The sequence below is a fragment of the Entelurus aequoreus genome, linkage group LG11 (genome assembly GCF_033978785.1).
Source record: "Entelurus aequoreus isolate RoL-2023_Sb linkage group LG11, RoL_Eaeq_v1.1, whole genome shotgun sequence".
In the NCBI taxonomy this organism is placed as follows: Eukaryota; Metazoa; Chordata; class Actinopteri; order Syngnathiformes; family Syngnathidae; genus Entelurus; species Entelurus aequoreus.
In genome coordinates this window covers 22,195,675-22,214,792 of record NC_084741.1, presented here as the reverse complement: position 1 = coordinate 22,214,792, position 19,118 = coordinate 22,195,675, and the positions used below count along the sequence as shown (strand labels likewise).

Below are 19,118 nucleotides of genomic sequence, written 5' to 3'. Positions count from 1 at the left end.
ATCATTGTAAACAATAGGGAACTTTGCGTATATGTTCAACTGACTACGTCACGCTACTTCCGGTAGGGGCAAGCCTTTTTTTTATCAGATACCAAAAGTTGCAATCTTTATCGTCGTTGTTCTATACTAAATCCTTTCAGCAAAAATATATAGGGATCGAGAAAGTTTACGTTCACGCCGTGATCCCTGCAAGTAACCGCGCTGCTCTACTCCATGGCAACGCGGCGAAACAAAAAACTTTCAACTCGGGTACCCTCCCGTTCTGGCGTCCAGGGGCAGTCTGGGCGGAGATCTGGTAGCAACACTGCTGCCGGTCTCCAACCAAGAATACTGCAACTGAACGTTGAAGGGCTCACAGATGCCAAAACATCCGTCATCGAGCACATGGCCCACACCACCCAAGCCATGGTCATCCTCCTTCAGGAAACCCACCGCCCAACAGCGGACAAGCTAGCGATCACCAACTTCACGCTAGCTGGGTCAATCCTGAGCAAGAAGCACGGCCTTGCCACGTTTGTCCACAACGATCTGAGCTGGACCCTCGCCGATCGATCACCGGACAACTCCGAGATCGAGTGGCTGCGAGTGGACGTTGGCGACATCAAAATTGTCAACGTCTACAAACCACCACCCTCACAACTCACGCCAGTGTCACTGCCAGTGCTTGAACCACCGTGTGTATATGCTGGTGATTTCAACTGCCGGCATACACGGTGGGGATACAGTACCACCTCACCGAGCGGGGAAACTCTTTCTGACTGGGCAGAGCGCAACTCGCTCAACCTTCTCTACAACCCGAAGGGCCCAGCCAGCTTTCACTCCGCTCGGCATAACACTGACACGAACCCTGACCTGGCTTTCGTGAGTGTCGGTGTGGACACCCAGCTCCCCGACAGACGTGTTCTAGGAATGTTCCCCAGGTCGCAACACCGACCGTCGCTGATATCGGTGCCCGACCTCGTGACAACAGTTCCGAGCGGACCGATGAAGCGATGGAACTTCCGGAAGGCCAATTGGAAACTCTATCGCCTCCATACCAACAAGTCCACACGGTGTCTCCCACCACCAGACACACCCAATGTGGACGAGGCATACCAGGACTTCTGTAGGGCACTAACATCTGCGGCCAAAAAAGCCATCCCACGCGGCCGGCGTAAGAACTACAAACCATGCTGGGATGGCGAGTGCGAGACCCTCTACAGCGCCTTCCTCCGGGCTCCCTATGGCCCGGAGGCTAACAATTCAGCCACTGCCCTTCTTTCCACTCTTGGAAGGAAGAGGCACCAGCGCTGGAAAGAGGCAGTCCACTCCATCGACTTCTCGCACACTAGCCGTATCGCGTGGAGCACTTTGAACAACTTGACTGGTAGGTCTGAGCGCGCACCCCGAACATGCCCCGTTACCGCAAATGCTATTGCAGCACAGGTTGTGAAAAACGGGGCATATACCAGGATAAATCGAGATTTTTCCCGGGCGGTGCGCCAGGAAACTGCAGACCTCTGGAGGACAACAACATCTAGCGAGTGTAACATCTCCGGTGAGTTTTCACCGGAGGAGTTCACAGCTGCCCTCCAGTATACCAAACCAGGCAAGTCTGCTGGGCCTGACAACATCTGCCCAGAACTCGTGCTCCACGCTGCCCCTGCAATGAAGTCCTGGCTGAGAGTTTTCCTGTCTTCTTGCCTGCGCCAACTCCGGATCCCCAGGATTTGGAGAAGGGCCACTGTTGTCGCTATCCCCAAGCCGAACAAGCCAAAGGATGACGTAACGAGCTACAGACCAATCTCGTTGCCCTGCGTCCCCTTTAAAGTCCTCGAGCGCCTGATTCACGCCCGTGTCGAGCCCATCATAGACCCCCACCTCCCCCGGGAGCAGGCGGGTTTTCGACGTGGGAAGTCCACGGTGGATCAGGTCGCCCTCCTTACCCAGGACATCGAGAACTGCTTTGAGGCGAAAAAGAAGGCCGGTGCCGTCTTCATAGACCTGACTGCTGCCTATGACACAGTCTGGCACCGCGGCCTCACCTGCAAACTTCTCCGCCTGCTTCCAGACAGGCACATGGTCAAAATGATCATGGAGCTTGTCTGGAACCGCAGCTTTACTCTCACCACCAGTAACGGAGATAAAAGCAGGTTGCGGCGCCTGAAAAATGGCGTCCCCCAGGGATCTGTCCTGGCTCCCCTCCTGTATAACATCTATACATACGACCTGCCTGCCACAGTCTCACGGAGGTTCGCATACGCAGACGATCTCGCGCTGCTGCACTCCGACAGGGACTGGCAGGCCTTGGAGGGAACTCTAAGCCAGGACATGGAGACTTTAGTGGCTTACCTCCATAACTGGAGATTGAAGCTCAGCGAATCCAAGACGGTGACACAAGCTTTCCACCTATACAATTGGGAAGCGGATCGTGAGATCAGGTTCGAGGTGCGGAAGCCGGATGGGGCTTCCCTTACCCTATGCCGGCCTCGTCCTACACCTGAAGACCCTCGCCCTGACCCTAAATACCTTGGGGTCACCCTGGACAGGTCGCTCACTTTCCGTAAACACCTCTTGGCAACACGCAAGAAACTCAACACCCGCGTCTCACTGCTGAGACGGTTGGTCGGGTCCGGTTGGGGTGCCGGGGCAAGAACTCTGCGAACAGCAGCACTTTCCCTGGTCTACTCAACTGCTGAGTACTGCGCACCTGTCTGGGCGCGCAGTGCTCACTCTAAACAACTTGATGTCCCGATCAACGAAGCCTTGCGTGTTATCACTGGATGCCTGCGCCCCACCCCTGTGGAGCTACTGCCCATCTTAGCAGGCATCCAACCCGCTGAGCTTCGTCGCCAAGGTGCTGTAGCAACTCTGGCGGGCCGGGCAAACATGGATGAGAACCACCTGCTCCATGAAAGGCTCACACTCTCCTCAGAGCCAACGCCCCGCCTCCCCTCCAGAGACCCACTGGTACCAGCCGCCCTGAAGCTCCTGCAGCAATGCAGTGACAACAACATCAGGGCGGCTCACTGGGCGAATCACAAATGGAGCACGGACCTGGAGCATACCATCTCCTCCAGACTCTGTGACTTCATACCTGACACCGGCTCAATACCAGGCCTCTCACTACCACGAGTGGCCTGGGTGAGGCTTAACCGCCTCCGAACTGGTGTCGGTCGCTTTCGCTCAAACATGTTCCAGTGGGGCTTAGCACCTAACGCGACGTGTGAGTGTGGCGCGGAGGAGCAGACTGCCGACCACGTGATCCTGCGTTGCCCGATTTATCGTGCTCCTAATGGTTTGCGTGGCCTGGCGGACCTGGATGACTGCTCGGTGACCTGGCTCACTTCTGTGTGTCCTGACATATGAACGGGAGGGCCCCCCGGGCCTGGGGTGGTAAAAGGCATAGACCCTCGGCCTCAGGTCCGGGTGCCGGAAAACAGCTGCCCATACGATGAAGAAGCAAAAATATGGCAATATCGCGAAATGATCAAGTATGACACATAGAATAGATCTGCTATCCCCGTTTAAATTAAAAAAAATAATTTCAGTAGGCCTTTAAAGATGTTGTTCAAACTAAAAGTGTTTACAAAGTACAAGGAAGAAGAATCCTTAACCTAATGGAAATTGAGATGATATTCATCTCATATGTGAACCGTGACTGACTTAACTATTATTAAGAGGTCTGTTGTATTCATTGATGTCAACTATGGTACAAAATGAGGACAGGAAGTGAATATAAAATGCTGTAAATGTGTGAACTATATGATATATCTCTTGTAATTGCATACATGTTCAAAATAAATTCCAACCAACCAAGTGATAAGTTGCTACTAGGAGAGATATAGGCTGTCAAGCAAATCAGTGTATTTTCAAACAAAGCTGTAGTCACTCACCAATAGGCAAATGCAGTCAGGAGTTCAGAAGTCTGCACCGGAGTCGCTCATATTCTTTTGAAAAGTTTGTTGTGTTGCGTCTTCACAGTGAAGGCCAAACTGCTGTACAAAGGCACATCAAAAGATATTGGTATAGCGGAATTGTCCCAAATATCTATTTCTAAAATATTCCCGGTATTAAGTATACTGGTACCGGTATACTCTGTTTGAAAAGTACCGGTTCCCGGGCATGACGGAGCGTCGTCACGTCACGACATTGCTGGTTTTGCGACCAGAGGACCATGTTCGGCAGCGCATAATCACGGAGTACTTACAAGCAGACACGGTGTGTAGACAGAAAAGGGAGAATGGGCGCATTTTGGCCTAAAAACTGACGATAAAGGTGAAGTTATAACACTGAAACGCCCTCGGGAAGAGGTGCTTTAAACATAGCTAGCTAGCTAGCGGCGAACGTCCAGCCGCAGTCGGCAGTTTTTTTAGCTACTTCTAAATCACTAATCCTCGCCTCCATGTCGACGAATAAAGTGAGTTTCTTGCAAGTTTCATCCCTGCAGGACAAGGAATAGCTAAAAATGCTTCACTACACACTGATTGGATACGATAGCTAACCGCTAATAGCAAGCTAGCACCCCTGAATGTAAACAAATGCCATGGGTGGCTCTACACCTAACATCCACTGTAATGATATCAAGTACAATAGCGTATCTAATCGGAACTACTATGATTACATCAACATTTTTTATCGTCACAGAACCTTTTTTCCTTTTTTTAAATGTATATTATGTTTATAAACTCAGGAAATGGACACATGAAGACTTTAAATATGACCAATGTATGATCCTTTAAATACTTGGTATCGGATCCATACCTAAATTTGTGGTATCATTCAAAACTAATGTAAAGCATCCAAACAGAATAATAAGTGATTATTACATTTTAGTAGTGTAGATAGAACATGTTGAAACGGAAAATAACCAGATATTAACAGTAAATGAACAAGTGGATTAATAATCCATTTCTACAGCTTGTCCCTCATAATTTTGACAAAATAATAAAATGATAAATGACACAATATGTTACTGCATATGCCAGCAGACTAATTAAGAGCCTTTGTTTACTTATATACTACTAAAAGACAAGTTGTCTTGTATGTTCACTATTTTATTTAAGGACACAATTGTTCTTTAATTGCAATAAGAAACATGTGTTTAATGTACCGTAAGATTTTCTGTTAAAATACTGCCAATAATGGCATTTTTTGTGATCCCTCTTATTTAGAAAAGTACCAAAAAGTATCTAAATACATTTTGGTACCAGTACCAGTACTAAAATATATTAAAGATATATTGCCCAGCCCTACCAAGACACCTCCCTGGCCTTAATTTGTTTAATCCGGACCTTTTAAACTTGGGTTAGAGTGGGGGGGAAAAAATGAAAGTACAAAGTACGTTCTAACCCTGCGGTTTTCCATATCTTTATTTGTACCACCACAAATACACTGCAAAAAATCAGTGTTCAAAAACAAGAAAAAAAAATACTAAAATGAGGGGTATTTTATTTGAGCTAAGCAAAATTATCTGCCAATAGAACAAGAAAATTCGGCTTGTCAAGACTTTCCAAAACAAGTAAAATTAGCTAACCTCAATGAACCTAAAAATACCTTAAAATAAGTATATTCTCACTAATAACAAGTGCACTTTTCTTGGTAGAAAAAAAAGAGACCTTTTTACTCAAAATGTTGAAAAATATTCTTAAATTAAGTAAATGCTAGTGCCACTATCTTGACATAATGACATGCGCTCGGCATCATGATTTTTTTTTTTCATGCTTGAAGTAAGAAATGATTACTTTAAAAAAGTAGTTTTATACTTGTGAGTGTTAATGACACAGCTTTGCAACAGTTGATATTCTAGTTTCAAGCATGTTTTACTCAATATAGGTCATACAATCTCAGCTACAAGCTGTAATAATACTGAGATCATTTAGGACCCATCCATCCATCCATCTTCTTCCGCTTATCCGAGGTCGGGTCGCGGGGGCAGCAGCCTAAGCAGGGAAGCCCAGACTTCCCTCTCCCCAGCCACTTCATCCAGCTCCTCCCGGGGGATCCCGAGGCGTTCCCAGGCCAGCCGGGAGACATCGTCTTCCCAACGTGTCCTGGGTCTTCCCTGTGGCCTAAACACCTCCCTAGGGAGGCGTTCGGGTGGCATCCTGACCAGATGCCCGAACCACCTCATCTGGCTCAAACCCTTAAAACAAGTAAAACACTCTAACATAAAATCTGCTAAGTGAGAAGAATTATTTTATCAGACAGAAAATAAGCAAATATTACCCTTATTTGAGATATTTAATCTTACTTAGATTTCAGTTTTTGCAGTGTAGACTGCAGTCCTGTGGGAAACACTAACATATTAAGTCATAAGCCAGTGGTTCTCAACCTTGTTGGAGGTACCGAACTCCACCAGTTTCATATGCGCATTCACCAAACCCTTCTTTAGTGAAAAATACATTTTTTTTTTCAAATTCAAGACAAAGTTATATCTTTTTGGTACCACTTTAGTATGGGGAATATATTCTAAGTAACAAAGACTTAATTTAGAGTTATTTGGACACTACGGGAACATATTCTAAGTAATAAAGACTTAATTTAGAGTTATTTGGTTAGGGTTAGGGTTAGAGGGTTAGGGTTATAATAAGGCCATGCCGAATGAGGCATTAATAAGTACTTAATAATGACTAGTTAAGAGCCATTATGTTACTAATTTGCATGTTAATTAGCAACTAATTAATGGTGAATATGTTCCCCATACTAAAGTGTTACCATGTTTTTTTTACTGGTGCATAAAATGAACCGTGCATGAACATCACCTTGTTCAAAGAACAAAACCAACACAGTGCATAAACTCACAACAAATTACACACCTGCAAATCAGTCAGCTGTTGCCGTATCCGTAATACGCCGATAGGGAGAAGTTTGTATTTACACGATGAGTCGGGTGTGTTTTGACCCCCGCCGAACCCCTGTGATCGAACCCAGGTTAAGAACCACTGTCATAAGTGTAGCGATACATGCTTTGTAGTTTCCACACCTACTGATTCATAAATACAAACGTGCACTATTCTCTTGTTGTGTGTTGATACATGCATGACACACACACAACCCGATGAGTAAAAGTTATCTTTCCAGAGCAGCAGTTCTCCTCCCTCCTTTGGGCGAGTGAGGGAGTGTGTCAGGGGTGTAATCTCCCAGCATCCCAGTGAGTGAGTCAATGAGGAAATAAATAAATAGTATCAAGCATGCAAAACAGCCGAACACACACCCGGCAGATAAAGTTCTACTGAAGATGCTTTGCGCCTCCTGAAATCTCCACTTTCATCTCCATGCGGGGAGCGGCTCTGCTTTGACCCGAGATCAGATCTTCGAGCGTTCCTCCGCCACTGAGAACACACAAGATGACTTTTCTGCTTAACTTTGCATGCTACTACGACACACGCGCACTGTAAACACGCATCAACACAGCCGTGTTATTGCTGAACTACTGCGAATAATCTGTTCAATCAAAAATCCTTTTTCCAATGAAAACGAGTGGAAGTTGTGAGGGCCACTGTCATGACCTACCACCTTTCGGTTTTGTCTTGTTTTTGTTAGTTTTCCTGTTGGCACACCTGTGCAATAACCATGCTGTTTAATCAGCATCTTGATATGCCACGCCTGTGAGGTGGGATGGATTATCTTGTCAACGAAGAAATGCTCACTAACACAGATTTAGACAGATTTGTGAACAAGGAATACTGTATTTTTCGGACTATGAGGCGCAATTATAATCCTTTTTATTTTCTCAAAACTCGACATGAGCCTTATAACCCGGTGCGCCTAATGTACGGAATCATTTTGGTTGTGCTTACTGACCTCAAAGCTATTTTATTTGGTGCATGGTGAAATGATAAGTGTGACCAGTAGATTGCAATCACACATAAGATATATGCAGAGGTGGGTAGAGTAGCCAGGAATTGTACTCAAGTAAGAGTACTGTTACTTTAGAGATGTATTATTCAAGTACAAGTAAGGAGTAGTCACCCAAATATTTACTTGAGTAAAAGTAAAAAGTATGTTGTGAAAAAACTACTCAAGTACTGAGTAACTGATGAGTAACCTGTTCGTTTAATGTTGACGGCAACAAATAATGCACAAAAACATAAAAATAGCAATGAGCAAATTCAGAGCCAGGAATATCTCTTAAGCAACTAAAACAATACTGTAATATATATTAAATAATAATACATTAACATAAAACAAATTAAGGCAAATTGAGCCCCGATAACTTAACAGCACCATAGGCTCAGTAGGCAGAGATTACAAAGGAAAATAACAAGTTAGCTTTTACGCAAAACCATAAACTGATAGGTGTGGGCTGCACCTGGGAACACACTGTGCAGTTTTGATTGGTGTTTGTATGCATGCGTGAGTGTGTGTGCGTGTGTGTGTGTCTCTGTCTGTCTATGAGACTGCAGTGCGTTAATAAATGGCCCCACACGATGTACATTTGACAGCGATTCATAGCAGGGAAGCTAACATCAGCCTACGGTGACAGCCAAAATATCTACTAACGTTACTTACCGCAATGTGCTTCCTCAAATTTGACGTTGAGTTCATGTAAGCTTAAGCTTGTTGTTTGCCGCTGAAACTTTATGTGCAGTTGATCATGTGACCGCCTGACTCTGTTTGATTGGTGAAACTGAGTCAAACGTCACCAGTGACTGCATCTGATTGGTGAAACGGAGTCAAACGTCACCAGTGACTGCATTTGATTGGTGAAACTGAGTCAAACGTCACCAGTGACTGCATCTGATTGGTGAAACGGAGTCAAACGTCACCAGTGACTGCATTTGATTGGTGAAACGGAGTCAAACGTCACCAGTGACTGCATCTGATTGGTGAAACGCAGGCATGCGATAGATCCTACTTTGAAGGTCTGTCTGACAAACCAAAACAAACAAAGCGTGCATTAACAGATCGATAAAAATCAGTAGCGAGTAGCGAGCTGAATGTAGATAAATGGAGCGGAGTAAAAGTAGCGTTTCTTCTCTATAAATATACAGTACTCAAGTAAAAGTAAAAGTATGTTGCATTAAAACTACTCTTAGAAGTACAATTTATCCCAAAAGTTACTCAAGTAGATGTAACGGAGTAAATGTAGCGCGTTACTACCCACCTCTGGATATATGTGTAGACTGCAATATGACTCAAGTAAACACAAATTGTATATGTTCCATTGACAATATAGAACATTACACACGGCGCTCAAAAATCTATCAAAATGTTTTAGTACGACTTTGGTAGGCTATGGAGCTGCACCGCTTGAAGGATTGTACTGTGCTTCAACATACGAGTATTATTATGGTGTGTGTATAAGGTAAGACATATTATCTGGCGTTTTGTGTCGCAATATTATGCAAAAGCAACTTTTCTTACCTTCTGGTACCTGCTGATCTGTATTTGGGATCCGCATAAATCCTGAAAAATTGCGCGTGTCCGCCTTTGTAGTCCATGCCGACACTGTAGTTGATGAGCTTCTTCTTTTTCTGTATCTTCTTGTTATGGGACATTCATTCTCCGCTGTTGCCATTTCTAATAAAGTTCTTACATATATCTGTCAGTAAACTCGCCATGAAAGAGCTAAAACATACCGGTATAGTGAGTTTACATTATTCACCCAAGGAACTTTAATTATTAGAGTTCCGGCCGGGCGGTTTTTCACGGGACACATTTCCGGCCTTGTTATTGCTCTAGTGAGCCATTGATGAGGAGATGTTGCTCCGTTTATGATTGAAGTAAAGTCTGAATGTCATTAAAACAGTTAGCTCCATCTTTTGACACTTCTTCCACTCCCGTCCTTGCACGCTACACCGCTACAACAAAGATGACGGAGAAAAGACGCTGCCGAAGGTGAGCCACGTAAATAAGACCGCCCACAAAACGGCGCATCCTGAAGCGACTGTCAGAAAGCGATTTGAAGATGATCTGTAAAACATCATCTATGCAACATTTTGACCAAAGAACCACCATTACATGTTATGTAGACCACAAGGAAATGTTTTACATTTAGAAAAAAGATATATATATATACATGACCCCTTTAATGTGCCCTATAATCTGATTATAATCTGATGTGCCTTTTGTATGAAAATAAACTTGACTAGACCCACTCATCGGCAGTGCGCCTTATAATCCGGTGCGCCCTATGGTCTGTAAAATACAGTAGGTATTTTGTGGATATATAGTAAACGTTTTAGATCTTTGAGTTCATCTCATGACAAATGGGAGCAAAAACAAAAGTGTGGCGTTTATATTTTTGTTCGGTGTAAAAATAAATGACAAAATACAAAAACATTGCAGTATTTAGTGAAACAATTGTACTCACATAAAGGGGCATGAATTCCAATTGAGAGCATGTCTCGCCAGAGCACTGGCACATTCTGCAGCATTTGGTTGCAAAATACGCTTAGCATGGCTATGACCAAAGTGTCATGTTATACTGTATGTCATATGTTATATTTATAGATACAACAGGGCATCTCTAGAAGCCAAAGTAAGGGACGTGCATACATAGCGGCCATCTTAGCAAGGGAGGGGGTATTTTTCCATTTAAAGGGATGCAATACAATTCATTGGGAAGAAATCATAACTTGCTTATTTCTCAATCGATTTTAATGCAATTTTAAATGCCAATTTAAAAATGATGTGCCCTTATTTCAACCGTATGGTGTATATTTCCATTGTATGCAGTACAATGTGGCAGAATTCTTGTATTTGTTTACGGGCCTTTAACTACAATGCAATACTTGGGCACTTTGTCCTTATTAGGTTTGTCCCAATATGTTGGTACTGGTACCAAAATGTATTTCGATAACTTTTCAAAATAAAGGGTACACTGCAAAAAGTCAGTGTTCAAAAACAAGAAAAAAATATATAAAAATTAGGGGTATTTTATTTGAACCAAGCAAAATTATCTACTAATAGAACAAGAAAATTTGGCTTGTCAAGACTTTCCAAAACAAGTAAAATTAGCTAACCTCAATGAACCCAAAAACACCTTCAAGGCCTACTGAAACCCACTACTACCGACCACGCAGTCTGATATATCAATGATGAAATCTTAACATTGCATCAAATGCCAATACGGTCGGGTTAACTTATAAAGTGCAATTTTAAATTTCTCGCTAAACTTCCGGTTGAAAAACTCCTTTGGATAAGACGTATGCGCGTGACGTCACGACGGCAACGGAAGTATTCGAACCCAATGTGTCACCATACAAAAAGCTATGTTTTCATCGAACAATTCCACAGTATTCTGGACATCTGTGTTAGTGAATCTTTTGCAATTTGTTTGATGAACAATGGAGACTGCAAAGAAGAAAGCTGTAGGTGGGATCGGTGTATTAGCGGCTGGCTGTAGCAACACATCAAGGAGTACTTACTTGGATAGCAGACGCGCTAACCGATGCTAGCCGCCACCGCATCTGTGATCGGGTGAAGTCCTTCGTCGCGCCGTCGATCGCTGGAACGCAGGTGAGCACGGGTGTTGATGAGCAGATGAGGGCTGGCTGGCGTAGGTGGAGCGCTAATGTTTTTATCATAGCTCTGTGAGGTCCGGTTGCTAAGTTAGCTTCAGCGTCGTTAGCAACAGCATTTTTAACCTTTGCCAGGCTGAGAATTATTAACCGTGTAGAGATAAAAGTCTTTGTGAATGTCCATTTCGCGTTTTTGACTCTCATTTTCAAGAGCATATAGTATCCGAGGTGGTTTAAAATACAAATATGTGATCCACAATAGAAAAAGGAGAGTGTGTGGAATCCAATGAGACTTTGTACCTAAGTTACGGTCAGAGCGAAAAAAGATACACCCTGCACTGCCTCTCTAGTTCTTCACTCTAACGTTCCTCATCCACGAATCTTTCATCCTCGCTCAAATTAATGGGGTAATCGTCACTTTCTTGGTCCGAATCTCTCTCGCTCCATTGTAAACAACGAGGAATTGTGAGGAATCCTACCTCCTGTGACGTCACGCTACTTCCGGTATAGGCAAGGCTTTTTTTATCAGCGACCAAAAGTTGTGAACTTTATCGTCGTTGTTCTATACTAAATCCTTTCAGCAAAAATATGGCAATATCGCGAAATGATCAAGTATGACACATAGAATGGATCTGCTATCCCCGTTTAAATAAAAACATTTCAGTAGGCCTTTAAAATAAGTATTTTCTCACTTATAACAAGTGCACTTTTCTTGGTAGAAAAAAAAAGACCTTTTTGCTCAATATGTTGAAAAATATTCTTAAATTAAGTAAATGCTAGTGCCATTATCTTGACATAATGACATGCGCTTCGCTTCATGATTTTTTTTTTCATGCTTGAAGTAAGAAATTATTACTTTAAAAGAGCAATTTTATACTTGTGAGTGTTGATGACACAGCTTTGCATCAGTTGATATTCTAGTTTCAAGCATATTTTACTCAATATAGGTCATCAAATCTCAGCTACAAGCTGTAATATCTTACTGAGATAATTTAGGACCAAAACACTTAAAACAAGTAAAACACTCTAACATAAAATCTGCTTAGTGAGAAGAATTATCTTATCAGACAGAAAATAAGCAAATATCACCCTTATTTGAGATATTTAATCTTACTTAGATTTCAGTTTTTGCAGTGTACCACAAAACATTTTATTATTGGCCATATTACACCAGAAAATCTTATTAATTGTATGAGTAATTTAGACACTAAATAAGATAGCGAACATACTAGACAACTTCTCTTTTAGTAGTAAGTCAACGGGTTACAAAGATACCTAACTTGTCTGTTGAGGTATGCAGTAACATTATGTAATGACCCATTCTATTATTTTGTCAATATTATGAGGGAAAATTGGTAGAAAATTACGACTTGTTCATTTAATATCTGCTTACTTTCTGTTCGAACATGTTCTATCTACATTTCTGTTGTAATATGTAAGAATCACTTATTCTTCTGTTGTTTGATACTTTACATACGTTTTGGCTGATACCACATATTTGGGTATGCATCCAATACCAAGTAGTTACAGTGTCTTACATTGGTCACTTTTAAAGTCCTCCTGTGTCCAGGGACGTATTTCCCGAGTCTATAAACAATTAAAAAAAAAAAAAATGTTTTTTTAATTAAAATATGAATGTAATGATTTTAGTATCCACTAGATCAGGGGTGTCAAAGTCGTGGAATTATCAAGTGAATTATCTATGGATGATATTTGATTAGTATTAGAACCGGCCCGCAGGCCACAGCCGCCTGCTGCTGTTTTGCACGCACCAATACTCCATCATGGTTGGCGCTAGGAATTTTCAAAATTCAAGTCATAAAAAAGTCATAAAAGTCATAAAAAATGGGGTCCCACAGTAAATTTTTGTAACCGTTTTGAAAACAAATGATAAATGTATGCATTATCCTGTTATATCTCACATTCTATATTGTTTTGAAAAAAGGTTATCATAAATGTAAATGTATTCCGTTATAAACATTCATTCACTTTCTTCTTTCCTTCATGGATCTAAACTTTACCGCTGCCTGTATTTTTTTCTATATTTTTATTGTAATTTATTCAGAATTTGTATGTTCTATTTTTGACCAAAGTAAGACAAAGAAAACAATCTGAGGTTGTCTTTATTTTTTAGTTTTATTGCCATGATTTTAATAGTCTGGCCCGCGTGTGCACAGATTTTCCTCTATGCGGCCCCTGAGCTAAAATGAGCTTGACACCTCTGCACTAGATACTGCTCTTGCACTTGTTACAGTCTATTAGCATTAGTGATGTCCCGATACAAATATTTTGGTACCGGTACCAAAATTATTTCGATACTTTTCGGTACTTTGCGATACTTTTCTAAATAAACGGGACCACAAAAAATTGCACTATTGGCTTTATTTTAACAAAAAATCTTACGATACATAAAACATATGTTTCTTATTGCAAGTTTGTCCTTAAATAAAATAGTGAACATACAAGACAACTTGTTTGGTAGTAAGTAAACAAACAAAGGCTCCTAATTAGTCTGCTGACATATGCAGTAACATATTGTGTCATTTATCATTCTATTATTTTGTCAACATTATGAGGGACAAACTGTAAAAATGTATTATTAATCTACTAATTATATTAGTAATTTACTGTTAATATCTGCTTTTTTTCTCTTTTAACATGTTCTATCTACACTTCTGTTAAAATGTAATAATCACTTATTCTTCTGTTGTTTGGATGCTTTACATTAGTTTTGGATGATACCACAAATTTGGGTATCAATCCGATACCAAGTAGTTACAGGACCATACATTGGTCATATTCAAAGTCCTCATGTGTCCAGGAACATATTTCCTGAGTTTATAAACATAATATAAATTTTAAAAAAAACGAAAGATGTTGTGATGCCCAAAAAAATATTGACGTAATCATAGTAGTATCGACGAGATACGCTCCTGTACTCGGTATCATTACAGTGGATGTTAGGTGTAGATCCACCAATGGCGGTGAGCTGCGGTGAGTAGTCAGTGGCGTGCCGTCACAAGAGGCAGGGGAGGCACGGCCTCACCTGCCATCATGGAAAGAAAAAAAAAAGTAAAAAGAAAAAAATAATAATTAAATTGTTATGTGCATCCAGTGATTATACTAAAGTTATTTTCCATTTAACTTCACCAGTTTTAGATTATTTTTATTTTTATTTTCACATTTGCCGTTCAAATACTGAGAAGAGACGGTGCAGTGATCAGCAGCCAGTTGAGGCACGTCACTGATTTGTGCCTCAACATGGATTGTGCGCAATGACTCGGCTAACTGCTGGCCTGCTGTGCAGTAAGACCGTATTGCTATATGAATTATATTATACATTTCCATAGTTTAGTTAGCTGAGGTATATAATGTCCAGTGTATTTTGTCAACAACTGTATGTGTGTAACATATTTTTTAGTGCTGAGCGATCATAAAACTCTGCTGCGAAGACACACTGTGTGAGGCTCGTCTCATAACCCCGCCTCCTGGTGCCAAGCACCTCCGCCGCAGAATGCACCCCCGACGGGAGCACCGCGGCCACACCAACCAAAGCCCACACCCAAACCCTCCACGTGCATGACCGAATCCACCCAAAAAAAAGTCACTTAAGAAGAAGCCAAAAAGTGCAAAAACAACAATGCACGCGCTGCAGGAGCCGCGAACGACCGCAGGGACACAACATTAGGTACACCTGCACTGCAGGTTCATATGTTTGTAAATCTGACTGTGATGATGCAGTCGTGCCTCACCAGACATTAACCTCACCGCACGCCACTGTGAGTAGTGAAGCATGTTTAGCTATTCCTCGTCCTGCAGGGATGATACTTGTAAGAAACGTACTTTATTTGTCGCCATGGAGGCGAGGATTAGTGATTTAGAAGTAGCTAAAACACTTAGCCGCTAACTAGCTAGCCATGTCTTAAAGCAACTGTTCCTGAGGGCGTTTCAGTGTTACCTTCACCTTTATCTTTAGTTTTTAAGCCAAAATGCGTCTGTTTTCCCTTTTCTGTCTACACACTGTGTCTGCTTGTAAGTACTCCGTGATTGTGCGCTGCCGAACATGCTCGTCAGCTCGTAAACCAGCAATGACACAACGTGATGACGACGGGGTCGCGGGGGGCTGGAGGACCGGGACTTTTCAGAGGCGGTATAGTACTGAATATGATTCATTATAATCGCGGTACTATACTAATACCGGTATACCCATCCATCCATCCATTTTCCACCGCTTGTCCCTTTCGGGGTCGCAGGGTGTGCTGGAGCCGTATAACTCTAATTTGTATAGATCCACCCATTTGTTTACATTCAGTAGCGCGAGCTTGCTGGTAGTGGTCATCATCCTACGGTGTGTAGTTAACAGTATAGTACCTTTTTTATTTTATTAGTACCACGGTACTTTATTAGTAGCAGTATACCGTACAACCCTAGTTCCTACTAGCTTATGTTCGCAGCTAAAAGGGACATAGCACATCTAGTGACATCTGCGGCTTTATACCTATGTGCCTGAACAACACCTCGTCTGCCATTTTGTTTTGCAGGTGCCATTTTGCAGGGGATTTGTGCCATTGGCATTTCTTCGATGTTTCCTGTGTAACACTTTAAGGAGAAACATGTTTTGTTTGTAAATTAAGGATGTAAGAAATCAACGTTAACATAACAGATGAAAGAGGAGCTGTGGGCAGGACTTTGGACACCACTGATTGATTACAAAGTCCACCTTATTTCAACAATACACTTCAAAATTTTTGTCTTCTTGTTTATTCTCTCCTCTTATGTGTATTTATGTTTGATGTTCTCTTCATGTTTAGAACTTCAGCTACCCCCAATTTGTGAATGTGTCTAAAAGCTAATGGCTAGTAGCTAATAGCTAGAAGTTAACACCTAGCATCTTATAGCTAATTGCCCGTAGCTAATAGTTAATAGCTTTCCCCGACTCTTTATTCCAGCTGCTCAGACCCAAAAGCAACAGAAGCCTAGTGTCCCTCCCCTCCTGTCCATCTCCTTCCAGATCACAGGTAGGTGCTTTTAGTCTCTTCCTTCTTCCTCCATCTTTCCCCAGGTTACAGGTACTGTTGTTTATTTTACTCTATGTCGTCTCTTCTCCTCCTTTTTCCTCTCGCCGCCGCTTCCTCACCTGTCCTCCTCGTCTTCGTTGTCGTCGTTTTTTCCTCTCAGAAAAGCACGGCAGCGTGAGGGCAAGCGGCCCTGATTGAGTGTAATTGTTGGGTCGTGTTCCTCTAATGAGGCGAGGATTAACGGGGCCTCAGCAAAGCCGGCGTTTGACATGGAGGGTGTTTATAAAAGGAATTATTTAGAAGAGGAATTAGACGCTTTTGCATTTCCACTGCTTGACTCCTCTGCTGCACTGCAAAAAGTCAGTGTTCAAAAACAAGAAAAAAAATACAAAAATTAGGGGTATTTTATTTGAACTTAGCAAAATTATCTGCCATTAGAACAAGACAATTTGGCTTGTCAAGACTTTCCAAAACAAGTAAAATTAGCTAACCTCAATGAACCCAAAAATACCTTAAAATAAGTATATTCTCACTAATAAGTGCACTTTTCTTGGTAGAAAAAAAGAGCCTTTTTTGCTCAATATGTTGAAAACTATTCTTAAATTAAGTAAATGCTAGTGCCATTATCTTGACATAATGATATGCGCTCGGCATTACATTTCTTGAAACCAGCAAACTTATACTAAAAATTCATTTATTGTTCTTAATGGAAAGGCAACAAGGCAACCGCTTGTTACTCTCGGGGTCTCCTAGCCGCTCAGGCAAATCATAAGGTCTGAAAATGCCTTTCTCCATCGATAACATGACATCATCACGCCAAGTGCGTGCTCTTTCAGTCAATTAGTGCGCATATATACAGCCCGGCCCCAGGCCAAATTTTTTTTAATTGTCATTTTGAGGAATTTATCTGAATGTGCATGAACTATTTCTGTTCAAAATTGTTTGGAATGTCACATGTTAAATGTTTAAATATTAACTGTCAGTTTACTGTACTGTGCCAACTGTACTACCATATGAGTATGTATGTTCTATTGTTTCATTGAAAATAAAACCGCAAAGTCAATTTGGCTGTCATCTGATTTAATATGAGACACAATGTGTCAAAATCATGATTTTTTTTTTTCATGCTTGAAGTAAGAAATTATTACTTTAAAAAAGTAGTTTTATACTTGTGAGTGTTGATGGCACACCTTTGCAACAGTTGATATTCTAGTTTCAACCATGTTTTACTCAATATAGGTCATAAAATCTCAGCAACAATCTGTAATATCTACACTACCATTCAAAAGTTTGGGGTCACCCAAACAATTTTGTGGAATAGCCTTCATTTCTAAGAACAGGAATAGACTGTCGAGTTTCAGATGAAAGTTCTCTTTTTCTGGCCATTTTGAGCGTTTAATTGACCCCACAAATGTGATGCTTCAGAAACTCAATCTGCTCAAAGGAAGGTCAGTTTTGTAGCTTCTGTAACGAGCTAAACTGTTTTCAGATGTGTGAACATGATTGCACAAGGGTTTTCTAATCATCAATTAGCCTTCTGAGCCAATGAGCAAACACATTGTACCATTAGAACACTGGAGTGATAGTTGCTGGAAATGGGCCTCTATACACCTATGTAGATATTGCACCAAAAACCAGACATTTGCAGCTAGAATAGTCATTTACCACATTAGCAATGTATAGAGTGTATTTCTTTAAAGGCCTACTGAAATACATTTTTTTTATTTAAACGGGGATAGCAGATCTATTCTATGTGTCATACTTGATCATTTTGCGATATTGCCATATTTTTGCTGAAAGGATTTAGTATAGAACAACGACGATAAAGATTGCAACTTTTGGTATCTGATAAAAAAAAGGCTTGCCCCTACCGGAAGTAGCGTGACGTAGTCAGTTGAACATATACGCAAAGTTCCCTATTGTTTACAATGATGGCCGCATGAAGTGAGAGAGATTCGGACCGAGAAAGCGACAATTTCCCCATTAATTTGAGCGAGGATGAAAGATTTGTGGATGAGTAAAGTGCAAGTGAAGGACTAGTGGGGAGTTGAAGCTATTCAGATAGGGAAGATGCTGTGAGAGCCGGGGGTGACCTGATATTCAGCTGGGAATGACTACAACAGTAAATAAACACAAGACATATATATACTCTATTAGCCACAACACAACCAGGCTTATATTTAATATGCCACAAATTAATCCTGCATAAAAACACCTGCGTGTTTGTTACGCTAGCTCCTAGCTCCTCTGCTAGCTCCTAGCTCCATAGAACACGCCAATACAATTCAAACACCTGATCAACACACACAATCACTCAGCCCAAAAGACCGTTCACCTAACCCAAGGTTCATAAAGCTTATATATTTTTAAAAAGTTACGTACGTGACGCGCACATATGGTCAAGCTCTCAAATGTTTAGCAGCCAAGGCTGCATACTCACGGTACCTGATATTCAGCTGGGAATGACTACAACAGTAAATAAACACAAGACATATATATACTCTATTAGCCACAACACAACCAGGCTTATATTTAATATGCCACAAATTAATCCTGCATAAAAACACCTGCGTGTTTGTTATGCTAGCTCCTAGCTCCTATGCTAGCTCCTAGCTCCATAGAACACGCCAATACAATTCAAACACCTGATCAA

The 19,118-nt window shown here is 41.7% G+C and overlaps 1 protein-coding gene across 1 annotated transcript in view; it reads left to right on the top strand.

The window, feature by feature from the left end:
* The window catches only part of thsd7ab (thrombospondin, type I, domain containing 7Ab), a 621,850-nt gene that overhangs the window by 295,592 nt on the left and 307,140 nt on the right, over window positions 1-19,118 (top strand). Inside the window, exon 5 of the mRNA XM_062062699.1 lies at window positions 16,397-16,465. Within this exon, the coding sequence (XP_061918683.1) occupies window positions 16,397-16,465 (69 nt within the window). The remainder of the gene's footprint in view (window positions 1-16,396; window positions 16,466-19,118) is intronic.